A 13,050-nucleotide genomic window follows, 5' to 3' on the forward strand; every position below is an offset into this window, starting at 1 on the left:
CACAGCCACAGCCACGTCAGATCCGAGCCGCGTCTGCGATGTACACCACAGCTCATGGCAATGCCGGATCCTTAACCCACTGAGCGAGGCCAGGGATTGAGCCTTCAACCTCAGGATTCCCAGTCGGATTCGTTTCCGCTGCACCACGACGGGAACTCCTGTTGTCTGTTTCATTTCAGAATTAAGCAGCTGAAGCAGGGGCACATTCAGTTGTGAGACTGGGATGGCTGCGTTTGGAGGGAGACGGGGGGCGGGGGGAGTGGAGGAGGAGGAAACCCAGGACACCCTTGACCCTGACTCACAAGCCCGGAGAGTCTCCAGTTTGGGGGTTTTCTCTCTGCATCTGTGGCTCTGCCATGGCTATTTTCCGGGTTGCCCCAGGAAAGCAGCCACGGAGGGGGTCTGACCGTGCTTCTCCGGAGTCCCAGGTGCCCACTGCCAAGCTTCGGTCCCAAACACACCAAGGGAAGGACTTAACCCTCAAACATGTCCCTTTCATTTGGAAGCACAAATAAAAGCAGCAAACGTGCATTCATATTTTTAAAGAGACTTTTTGAAAATGCCAAGTGAGACTGAATTTGAAGTTCAAAGTAACAGAGAGTCATGGATTTCTTTATTGGCCTAGATTTTCAAATGGCAAAAACAGCAGGAAAGGAGCAAACCAAAATGACACCTTGATCTCAGTGGGATCCTTTGTTCCAGGGAGCCCAGAATGTTCAATTGTGTGTACGGCCCCATTTGTCCCCAGAGCTTCTCATTGAGATGGAGCAGGAACAATTTCCTTTCTAATGAGGAAAAGTGAGGCGTGGAGGAGTTAAGTGGCTAGACTTAGACACAATAGTTATTAGCAGAACTGCGAACAGGAAAGAGATTTCTTGGCTTGAGGGCCGCTACCTTACTGCTAGGTGAGCTTTGGGGGTTGGGATGAGGGAAGTTCTTATTCCCCAAAACACTTGAATTAGCTGCCCTTGCTTCCTCTTCTTTTTTTTTTTTTTTAAGTGCTGCACCTGCAGCATATGGAGGTTCCCAGGTTAGGGGTTGAATCGGAGCAGTAGCTGCTGGCCTACGTCAAAGCCACGGCAATGCAGGATCCGAGCCTTGTCTGCAACCTACACCCCAGCTCACGGCAACGCCAGATCCTTAACCCACTGAGCAAGGCCAGGGATCGAACCTGTATCCTCATGGATGCTAGTCAAGTTCATTTTTGCTGAACCACAATGGGGACTCCTGCCCTTGCTTCTTTATTTGCAAGTAGAATAAACCCTTTAGGTTGTTGGGGAATCGTGGTGTGCTGAAAGCCTGGTAACTCCTCCCTCCTGGCCATGGCAGGGCTGATGAGCAGTGGGCTCTTATCTGGCAGCCCAGCAATCTGTGGTATATCCCAGTCTCTTGGCTGCTTCTAGGGAAATCTGCTCTCTTTTTGGCTATTGGGTGTTCTTAGAGTCTGAGGGGGTTGGAGAGTATATATCAGTTAGAAATACATTTGTCTGCAGGTAACTGACAGCTCAATTCAGAATGTTTTAAATGAAAAGGATGTATTTCCCTTGTATGGCAAGAAGGCTTGCTGCACTTGCCTGCCGAGAGTGTCTCAATGATTTGACAGTATCACTTCTGGCACCTCTGCCAGTCTGATTTTCTTAGACTTTTCCTCATGGTTGTAAGATAGCTGCTGCAGCTCCAGGTATCACATTCCCTCTCAAGGTAGGAAGAGAAGGGGAAGTAAAGTTGCACTATTTACAAACATCACTTTTTATTAAGAAAATAAAAACCTTCTCATACTCCCTCGTAGACCTCCCCATGTGTCATATGACCATATCTATTGCAAGGCAGGCAGGGAAAATATTTATTTTTCCTGTCCTTGGGGAAGAGGAGGATTGGGAATAGGTGTTGAGTTAGGCTTCAGCACCGTCTGCCACAGGAGGCTTGTAGGAAATGGGGATGAGAAAACTTATGACTTCCTGACCGAAAAATTTATCACCCAGTAAACATTCATTCATTGTCATCACTCATACATTTGACACCTCGTGCACAGGTGTAGAAACTGAGGCAGAGAGTTTATATTCACACGAGGAGCCTGAAATAAGCCTGGTGAGAGAGGGAACTAGTTGGTTTTAACCCCAACTCTGGCTCAGATCCGAGAGCTTCCATACATTTTTCTCTAAGTCTCAGTTTTAGTGTGGACTCTTGGTTGTGTCTCCCAAGTCACTAAGGAGGGCCGGGAAGCCATTCTATGGTCCCCAAGCAGGAGGGGACCCTAAAGGAGGCTCAGAGCCGCCTCCACACACCCCTGCTGGGGTCCCTCCCACACCTTCCCTCCTGTTCCTAGGAGGAGTGTGTGCCCCTCTGCAGCCCTTGTCCCCAGTTCTCAGCTTCCCAGCTCCTCCTGATCCATGCTTTCCTACTCCAGGTCCCTCGAATCCACTGGGAGCTGTCCACCAAGCGGGTCCTTCTGATGGAGTTTGTGGACGGCGGGCAGGTCAATGACAGAGACTACATGGAGAGGAACAAGATTGACGTCAATGAGGTGAGGTCAAGAGCGCTCGGCTGCTGGCGAGGGATGCGGGCTTGGTCGGGCTTGCTCAGCAAGGATGAGTGTGTCCAGGTGAGGGTTCCCCGCCTTGGGTGGGGCCTGTTGTCTAAAGAATTACGGAGTCTCTGAGCACAAAGCAACCTTCCGGGTCCTCCAGGGCAACCCTCTGCCTCTAGAGCTGGGGTTGGCAGCATGCAGTGGGGTGTGGGCGCCTCTGAGCCCCTCCCTGCAGCTCCTGCCTGGAGAGGTAATTACTGTCTGTCTTCTTGTACCGTTCGAGCCCCACAGCGCTGAGAAATCGATGAACAATGGTGTGAAGTTCATGGCACTTAATCCTCTGCCCTGTGGGGCCTGTGGACCATCTCCTCCCTCTTCCTGCCCTCCCAGGGGTCAGGCAGAAAGGGCACAGCAGCAGCCACCAGCTGGTAGCATAGAGCTAAGGCGGGGCGGGGGTGGGGGGGCTTCTATCTCCTACCTGCCAGCCCGTTGGCCTCAGGGAAAGCTGGCCGTGGGTTGGGGCCCGTTCAGACAAACACTATTCCATTTTCTAGAGATGTTGTGAGGACCAGACGTGCTCTCCCAGTGCAGAGCCTGGGGTGTGGCTTGTGCTCCGAATCGGTAGCTAGGTGACGGCTGTTGCTGTTGTCATTATCGTCATCATCACTAGGCCCTGGCCTTCCCTCCATTACCTCTTTTGACCATTAATGTTTACGGACTGCCTGACTGGGTGGCAGGCCCATTCTGCATTTCGAACCTGGGCGGGAGGTCCTGTCTCCACGTTGCGCATGGAGAATCTGAGACTCAGAGAGGGAAGGTAGCTTACGTGAGGTCCCGGATCTTGATGGTCCACCTCCCCGAGTTTCCATATGGACATGCCACGTACTCAGCAGCCTGGAGAAGGCACAGACCATTTCTAGCCCCCGACAGGCTCCCTTGTGTCTCCTCCCAGTCAATACCCTCCCCCTGCCACTGGAGCTACCGCTCTTCTGACCTCTGTCACCGTACATCACTTTCTCCCTTACGGAACTTCATATAAGTGGCATCATACTGAATAATACTTTGGGTCTGGCCTCTTGGTCTTTAATCGGCCGTGGGTCTTTTCTGGGAACTGTGTTCTCTTCCATTGGTCTATCGGTCTGTCCTTGCAATAATACCATACTGTCTTCATTCTCTAGTCCCTGAATCCCCTGCCCCTGGCTTCTAGGGTTTGCATGACCTGAAGGCTCTTTGGTAGTTTTCTGAGATGATGGCCTTCAGTATTCACACAGAAACCTCCTGCTGGGCTGTATGCCTTGGGCCGTGTGCTCTGCTGTGCTGTTGCTGACCATCAGTGATCTTGGGAGTAGACTGGGGACCGGCCCTACTCTGTAGAAATTCGTCTGTTATGTCTCTTATCAACCAATGTCAAAGCCACAGGCCTGGAAGACTAGGGGAGTGTGTGTGCAAGTATGTATATGTGTGTGTAGCTTGAAAGATGCCACATGACTGAAAGTGTTTAACAGACTTTGGAGGTTCTAAAGCCTCCCTAGGACTTTGGGACTCAGTGAGCTGTCCCTGGAGTGACTCTTCAGTCACTCTGAGTGTTACTTGAGGAGGAAAGAACAAGGGACATATAGGAGTGACAAGGGGCAAAGATCTCACCCCAACTCCAGGGGAGAAGTGTACATAGTTCGTGGCATCTTGGCTGCTGCAAGCTATTGGCTCAGCTGGAAGGTGGGGCTTAGCAGGAAGTGGCTCGAGAAGGAATTGCCCTCAAGCTGGGTGGGGATGGCTTCGGAGCCCTCCAAACACTTGTTAGTCATCCTTACTCCACTTTGAAGAGGTCCCCTCACCCCACAGCATCCCAGTCCAGTTGAGCCTAGTATGTGAGGACCTGGAGACCAGTCTAAGTGGCCAGTTTCCAATAGACTTGGGTAGGGAAATACCAGGTTAGGAAGCAAGAGACCTGAGTTCAAGCTCCATCCCTACCAGTGGGCTGCTGTGTGGCCTTGGACCAATCTGGGCCTCAATTTTATTTCTCTCTCTTTTTTTTTAAGTGAAAGTATGTTTATTTAGAGTTTATTTTATTTAGATAGAATGTGGAATTGGGCCTCAGTTTTCTTAAGGAAGGCATTGGGTTAGCTGGACTCTTAGGGTCTATCCTGCTTGGATATTTTACAGAACAGTAACTCTAGGCTTGCTGGGAGCTAAGATTGGACCATGTGTTTGAGAATCACCAGGGTAATTTATTTAACTATGTAGACTCCTGGGCCCCACCCCAAACTTATCAGAATCTTGGGTGGGAAGGGTTGCAAGAATCTACATTTTAACAAACTCTCCAGGGGGTTCAGATACTCACCGAAATTCAGGAGCCACCTGCCCCAAGGCCGGAGGGTCCTTGGCTGCCCCAGATGAGCCCTCAGGCCTCACCTCTGCTGTTTGGCACCTCCAGGCCCAAGACAGCCCTGCCAGGTGTGCTCTCTAGCCAGGAAGGATGGGCCTGGGGAGCCAGCAGCCTGCAGGGGCCCTAGTTTGTCTGTGCTCTGAGCCCAGAAGCCGCATGTTACTGAGGGCCTGACCCGGTGATCATATTTGCCAGTCACTTTAAGAGCTGGTGACAGTGACTGTCACTGATTTCATTAAGAATAAAGGTCGTGCAGGAGCGTGCTTTCCTGGGCTGGATGGAGCCTCCTCAAACCACAGGATTATTGATTGCAGGACCTTTATCGAAGGTTAATTGGATTTCAGTGAGTGTATCTTTAAGACCCCACCTGGGCTGAGGCCCAATTGAATTTGTGTGAAATTAGCCAAGAGAAAGGTGGCAAAGTCAGGGGCTGAGGTTGGGTGAGCCGGGGACTGGAGGCCTGGTGGACAACATCCACAGTCTGTGAAGACGGGCTGGAGCTGGGATGTGGGGCTTCCATCCGAGAGGCCTGGGAGCCCCCTGGGGAAGGAGGCCCGGGGCTCCTCAGGGGTCATTATGAGGACTTTGACTTGGTCCTCTGTCCTCGGGGTGGCCCTATGGCATGTGGGGTGGCCTGCAGAGCCTCCCCCCCCCACCCCCCAGTCTACCCAGTGAATTCATCTTGTTTTCCATCAGGATGGGAGGGGGATCTCGAGGTTTAGTTCTTACTCAGGACCCCTGGATCCTGTTTGAGGGGTGCAGGGCCCCTCAGTTGTTGAGCCTTTGTAGGCTGTGAGGCAGCCAATGCCAAGATCCCCTGCACTCAGCTTAGGTGTGCTGTTTTCTGGCCTGCTGAGCCATTTCTCAGTAGCTATCTGCTCCCCTCTGGCAACTACAAACCTTGCTAATCTCTTTGCCATTGTTGGCCCTTCTGGTCTATGTTGTGGTGGGGTCTTGCGCCCCCCCCCCCCTTTGTGATGGATATTTAGTTTATTTCCACTTTTTGGCTGTCACGAATAATGCGGGTATGAACATTCACGTACAAGTTTTGTGTGGAGGTACAATTTCATTTCTCTTGGAATAGCTGGGTCATATGGTAACTCTGTGTTTAACATTTTGAGGAACTGTTAGATTGTTGTCCAGAGCAGCTGTCCCATGTTACCTTCCTATCAGCAAAATGTGAGGGTTCCAGTTTTCCCACTTTTTCAGCAACACTTGCTATTATCTATCTTTTTTAATTATAGCTACCCCAGTGGATAAGAAGTGATACCTTACTGTGCTTTTGATTTGCATTTCCCTCGTGATTAGTGGTGTGGAGCATCTATTCATCTACTTATGGGCCACTTGTACATCTTTGGAGAAACGTCTGTTCAAGTCCTTTGCCCATTTTTTAATTGAGCTACTTATCTTTCGATCATTGAACTGTAAGTGTTCTTTTTTTATGAATTTTATTACATTTATAGGCGTACAACAATCATCACAACCAAGTTGTAAGCGTTCTTTGTATATTCTGGATACAAGTCTCTTATCAGATGTATTATTTGCAAATATCTTCTCCTGTGAGGTGTCTTTTCACTGACTTGATGGTGTCTTTTGAAGTACAAAGGTTTTAATTTCAGGTCTCAGCCTCTTTTGTTTCCTTTGGAATCATTTGAGTGGGACTGCTGAGGGAAGGCAGTCAGTTCTCGGGTTCCATCTGCCACGTGTAGCCAGACGCCTTCATCCCGTTTCTTCTGTCCCGTAGGTTTCCCTCTCTGTGTCACTGGAGAAACAGTGCAAGTGTCTCAGACCTGTCTTTGAGCAGACGCTTCTGGAGCACCTACTACATGCAGGCCCCGTATGTCAGTGCAGTAGGACACGTGTGGACAGAGCATGGGGGAAGTGGGCTGGTGCAGCCTCACCAAGGCTGGGCATGTGGCGGGGGGCGGGAGGGGTGTTCAAAGTGGGGGCACTGGGGTTGTACCTGACTCTGCCATTTATTGGCCAGGTGGCCTTGGGTAGGTTCCTTAAACTCTGAGTCTGAGTTTCTTCATCCAGTTGGTGTGGAAACAAGTCTTCCTTGATGGGGTTGTTGTGCAGGCTTTGAAGGTTTGAAGTTCTGTTTAAAAAAAATTATTTATAACTCATGAGGTTGCTACTCATAGAGGCATGTCTTCCCCTATAGAATCTGTGAGAATCTTCTTTGCTTTTCTCCCATCCACCTACCTCTGTTGTCCATAAGTGTGTAGACTGGGGACTGTGTAGGCTGGGGGTGATCAGTGGTCACTGAGCAAGTAGTGACCCTCTTCTCCATCTCTAAAAGCCATGCTGCCCAAGTATTCCCTTTTGTCCCCATCACCAGCTGGGGGAGTTCCCGTTGTGGCTCAGTGGAAGTGAATCTGACCTGTAACCATGAGGACGCAGGTTTGGTCCCTGGCCTCGCTCAGTGGGTTAAGGATCTGGCGTTGCTGTGAGCTGTGGTGTAGGTTGCAGATGTGGCTTGGATCTGGCATGGCTGTGGCTGTAGTGTAGGCCAGTGGCCACAACCCCAAATGGACCCCTAGCCTGGGAACCTCCATATGCTGCGGGTGCGGTTCTTTAAAAAAAAAGAAAGAAAGAAATACTCCAACACCAGCTAGGATTGAGTAGGACATTTACTTTGTGCTCAGCATCCTCTCCCACTTGGTGGGCCTCTCTGGCTCTGGAGAAGAAGGTGCTCAGAGGACCAGGGAAGAGAAGCCTAAGGGGCACAAAGACCCCAGTTACTGAAATCACTGGAACGAAAACATTTCCTTCTGTCATCTGCCCTCCATAGGTTCTTGCAGCAAATCTTGAGACGCTGGGGATGTTAGAAGGGTCCAGGTGCACAAATGGGCTCCTGGGGACTATGTCCCCAACGGTGGGGGTGTCAGGAGTGGAGAGTGGCGTTGCTTTGGAGTCGGCCTTCCTGGATTCCAGCACTGGCTCTGCTGCTTACGAGCCATGCTGCCTTGCTGGCGCTCGTCTCCTTTGGGAAGCCCTGGCTTCCTGCTGAAAAGTGGGTACAAGGGAGTAACTTGTAGAATGGTTTGATGATTAAAACATGAAGCACCTAGTGCAGTGCCCATAGTCCGTGCTAACCCAGGCTATTTTGCTGGAATTCCCCATGGTCCCCTCTGTGGTGCTGGCAGTGAAATATTTGTCAGAGGAAGGGGGAGATGTAGGGAAGGAACCCTTTCCCCATTTTTTTTATATTGGCCCAGGTGAGGGGACATATTGGCCCAGAAATCTGTGGACGTATTTCTTCGGAGTGGGTGGTGGTCCAAGGTCGGGATGTCAGAGGTCGACATGCGTGTCTTAACAGCTGCCATGGCCTCTGCAGTCCCTGCCCAGCCCTCTGGTAGCCTTGACCCTTTGAGTCTGACTGGCTAGGAGACCTGAGTTGCCTTTATGGACCTGTGGATACCCTGTACCCTGGCTCGCAGGAGCTGTCCCGGTTCCAGCCAAATCTAGAAAAGCTTTCGCCAAGCCCCTGGAAGCTCTGAGATTCTCCCCCAGTTTCCCGTGATTAACCTGGCGTCTCTTCTTCCTCACTGCCTCTCCTGACACCATGTGTGGCTGAGGAGGTTCCAAGCACCTTCACACTCAGGCAGTTCACCTCAGCATTCGCTGGTCCAGGATTGACCCACTCCGGGAGCAACCTGAGGTTTATGTATCCCAGGGGATGGGGTCGGGGTGGAGAATCACGCGCTCTAGGCAGTGGTCCGGTCTGGTTTTTCAGGCGGTGCTTCTGCTTCGAGAGGCCTGGGTGGATACCAGGGGAAGGGCAGAGAAAGCTTGAATTATGAACCTCCTTATAGTTAGTATCAGGCTACTTGTGTGATTATTAATATATCCTGCAACGCTAACCTCCTGTGTCTTTGAGAGGGCTTGACCTTGCTTCCACAACACACCCTAAAAACATAATCCCTTGGGGATGGGAATAAATTAATCTGTGTAATTATAGAATAATTAAAATACTTTTAGCCAGTTCAAGTTTTGAGAAAAATCTAAAAATAACTCTTTGATTTAAATATTATTTACTAAATTAATTCTTTACCCAAAACTTTTTTTTTTAATAGATTCCTCGTCTTTTCCCTCCCCACTGTTAGAACATAAAGGCATCGTGCAATTACTGAAATCGCTGTGTGAGTGGCACATTCTTTTTCCGTGGAACAATTAAAGACTTGTCACTGATTTTTTTTTTCTTTTTTCTTTTCCTAAAAAGAGCTATACTATGGCTTTAGTTAACAGTGCATTTTTGGTTAGACAAATAGCTCTGGATTTCCCACTGTGACTCTTTTCTCCAAATGGAATGCTTTCTTGGTTGCTCTGGGGACCTTCAGAGGTTTTTGGTGTAGCTCCTACTCCAGGAAGGAGCGTCCCAGTGAGCGGAGAGGCGGGATGGGCTGGCGATTGAGAGCTTATTCCTCGGAGCCAGGCCACTTGAGTTCAGATCTCTGTTTCACTAACTGCTGGCCAGGTGACCAAGCATCCTCCTTCCCTTTTAAAAAAATTAAAGTGTAGTTGATTTACAGTGTTGTGCCAATTTCTACTGTACATCAAAATGACTCAGCTATATATATATATATGCATATACGTGTGTGTGTGTGTGTGTGTGTGTGTGTGTGTGTGTGTGTGTGTGTATACATGCATTACTTTTTATATTCTTTTCCGTCATGATCTATCTCAAGAGTTTGGATATAGTTCCCTGTGCTACGGAGTAGGACCTTGATGTTTATCCATCCTATTTATAATAGTTTGCATCTGCTAACCCCAATTTCCAATCCATCTCTCCTTCACCCCCCTCTCCCCAGCAAGCACAAGTCTGTTCCCCATGTCTGTGAGTCTGTTTCTGTTTTGTAGATAGGTTCATTTGTGCCACATTTTAGATTCCACATCTAAGTGCTATCATATGGTGTTTGTCTTTTGCTGCAAATGGCATAATTTTGTTCTTTTTATGGCTGAGTAGTATTCCATTGCATATGTGTACCACATCTTAATCCATTCATCTGTCAGTAAACTTTGAGGTTGTTTCTGTGTCATGGCTATTATGAATAGTGCTGCAGTGAACATAAGGGTGCATGTATCTTTTTGAATTATAGTTTTGTCTGGATATATTCCCAGAAGTGGATTGCTGGATCATATAGTAATTCCATTTTAGTTTTCTGAGGAATCTCCATACTGTTTTCCATAGTAGTTGCACCAACATATATTCCCACCAGCAGTGTAGGAGGGTTCCCTTTTCTCCACGCCCTCTCCAGCATTTGTTATTTGTAGACTTATTAATGGTGGCCGTTCTGACCGGTGTGTGGTGGTACCTCATTGTGGTTTTAATGTGCATTTCTCTAATAGTAAGTGACGTTGAGCATCTTGTCATGTTCCTAGTGACCATCTATATGTCTTCTTTGGAGAAATGTCTGTGTAGATCTTCTGCCCATTTTTCAATTGGATTTTTTTGTTATTGTTGAGTTGCGTGAATTGTTTGTATATTTTCATCCTCTTCTTTTTATATCTTGCTTCCCTCTCCTTTTTATATCTTGTCTACTGCAGAGGTGGTTGTAAGTTCTGGTAACATGCGTGGAATGGTGCCTGGCACAGAGCATTAACTGTTACCATTCTAAAGAGGTGGGACTCCTGTCTTTGTTCAGATGCCACTATTAACAGGGCAAAGAGAACAGGGCAGCCTTAGAGGAACCAAACCTCTTTGGACATTTCTCCAAAGAAGACCCACACATGGCCAAGGGATACATGAAAAGGTGCTCCACATCACTTACTGTCAAAGAAATACAAGTTAAAACCACAGTAGCAGTCAATTCACACCTGTTAGAATGGCTGTCATCAAGAAGATGAGGTAATGGCGTTGGTGAGGATATGGAGAAAGTGGGACGTTTGTACTCTGTTGGTGGGAATGTAAATTGGTGTGACCACTGTGGCAAACAGTATGGCGGTTCCTCAAAAAGCTGAAAATAGAGCTACCCTCTTCCTGCAGCCTCACTCTTGGGTATATACCCAAAGGAAACAAAATCAATATTGAAAGGATACCTGCATGCCCATGTGCATGGCAGTCTTCTTTGCAATTGTCTGTTCTTGAGCAGGAGACATAGCTAAATATATGGAAGCGGTAGAGAGAGGGTTTTGTGCCCAGCGATGGCCTCAGGTTTCTCCTGGGACTCTTGGTGCCCCTGTGGGTGGGAGGGGACTAGCTGCCTTTCTCTGGGCATATTGGTTCTCAGAGACCATTTACTGCATCTCTGATAGTTGTTAAGAAAAATTACCCCAAATTTAGAAATTAGAGTGTGCAGTTTGTCCTTTTAGAGTCATTCTTGGGTGTTGTTCAAGCAGCCCACCTGTGGATTTTTTTAATATCTAGGGGAATGTACTTTTGTTTGACTTTGCTATTGACAATTAATTAAGTGCTCAGCCTGAAGTCATATGTCAACCTGTAGATCTTATCCAGCAGAGATGCAAATAATTTCTCCCGCCAGGAAAGATAACCCCGAAGGTTATGATTTCCTTATTGCCTGGGAGGCCAATAACCCGTTTCGTATCTAATCGCAGCATCTTAGTCTCTTATTTCTGTTTAAATGCCCATAAATACCCAGCCCCTCAAAATTCTCTTTGAAGCAGCTCTCCTTTCTTACTTGTTCCAATAAAGGATATTGATGAGTTCCACAATCTTGGACACATGTTCATTCTATATTTGTGTGAAAGTCAAGCTTTTAACCTTTCGAGAGTTACTCTTTGATGGTGATAGTGGGTATATGTTTTTCCAAGTTTAAAATAATAAGCTGCCACATTACAGAAAACAAACAAGCACATTTGTGTCTTACAGTGTAGTGTATAAAGTGCTTTCCCAAAATGCGATCACATTTTGCCCTTGAATCTTGAGGCTGCTCTGTGAGGAAAAGAGGGTGGATGGGGTTACTTCCACTTAACAGCTCAGGGACCTTAGACCCAGATTGACAAGGGAGGTGACTTGTCCCCCAGGTCCCCCATGCCCTAAGTGGCAGTGCCGAGTGAAGCCAGTGGCATAGGCTGGTTCTGCCCCTGTCTCTGCCTTCCACACCTGCCTGTCCTGGTGAAACCTGGTTGAAATGAACATTGGAACAGCCCCTGAAAGGAAAGACACCCAGATAGGGGCAGCTGGCTAGGATGTTGGAACGGGAGGACTGCTCTGGTGGCTTTGCCTGTGTGTATTCGAGCCACAGTTGGCAGCCTCTTCCTCCTCCTTCCGTAGCAATAGCTCACTCCTCACGGTCCAAGGCTCCCCCAACCTGAGTCCCCAGACCTCCAGGGGCCATCTTTCAATGTAGTAATAGGGGTCCCATAGCGATTAGCAATATTTCAGAAAGCTTAAGGGAGACCATACATCTCCCAATGACAGGCCTGCCCAGACTAAATGAAATGTCATTTCTCTGCTTTTGGCTGGAATTCCGTCAGCTCATTCTGGCCGCCCTGCTTATCTGGGGCTGATCAGGAGCCCTGATTGGACCTTATATGCGTTCCTGACAGATAAAAATGAATTATTACTTAATAAATGCAATTGGTTTGGCAAATACAACCCTTCAGAGCTTGGCTCCCTAGAGCCCCAAAGTCCCTAACAGATGGGGGTTTCAGTGGCACCAAGGTGGGGACCTGCCAGCTCACCCAGGACCAGCTCTGGCGGGGCTGCCTCTCTCAGGAAACAGCACATGGTGGCCCTGGGACACCCAGCATCTCAGCCTGAGTTGGAGAACGGAACACGGAGCAAAGTTCTGTTCCTGATGCCAACAGGCACTGAGCCCTGGGCATTCCTTTCACCTGAGGAAAGTGTCAGGCGCCTGAGACCTGGTGTGGTTGCAGGGCACAGGGTGACACAGCCCAAGTGTCAGGACTTGAGAGCGCCTCTTTAACCCCAGCTTCATCATCTGTATCTTCGTTCATAGGTGCAGTGAAACCTGGCTTGCCTCCCTCCCAGGAGTGTGATGAGGAATCGGGGGCACTAGGAGAGGTCACGGGGTTCCACGCACCGTGATATTCTCATTTACCCGACAGTAACCCTTGAAAGTGGCACCATTAGTATTTCCATTTTACCGAAGCTGAGAGCATCACTCACTTGTTTCAGGTCACAAAGTTCAATTGCAAAGTGCAGAAGTCG

At 48.6% G+C, this 13,050-nt stretch overlaps 1 protein-coding gene across 1 annotated transcript in view; it reads left to right on the top strand.

Annotated features, from left to right (window-relative positions):
- ADCK1 (aarF domain containing kinase 1) overlaps positions 1 to 13,050 on the top strand; it is a 133,007-nt gene that overhangs the window by 101,451 nt on the left and 18,506 nt on the right. Inside the window, exon 7 of the mRNA XM_021099558.2 lies at positions 2,408 to 2,524. Coding sequence (XP_020955217.1) covers positions 2,408 to 2,524 — 117 coding nt within the window. The remainder of the gene's footprint in view (positions 1 to 2,407; positions 2,525 to 13,050) is intronic.

The sequence above is a fragment of the Sus scrofa genome, chromosome 7, assembly GCF_054392235.1.
Source record: "Sus scrofa isolate SSC_HxYL_T2T_F1_AM1 chromosome 7, Sscrofa_HxYL_maternal_Yorkshire_Landrace_v2.0, whole genome shotgun sequence".
Lineage (NCBI taxonomy): Eukaryota > Metazoa > Chordata > Mammalia > Artiodactyla > Suidae > Sus > Sus scrofa.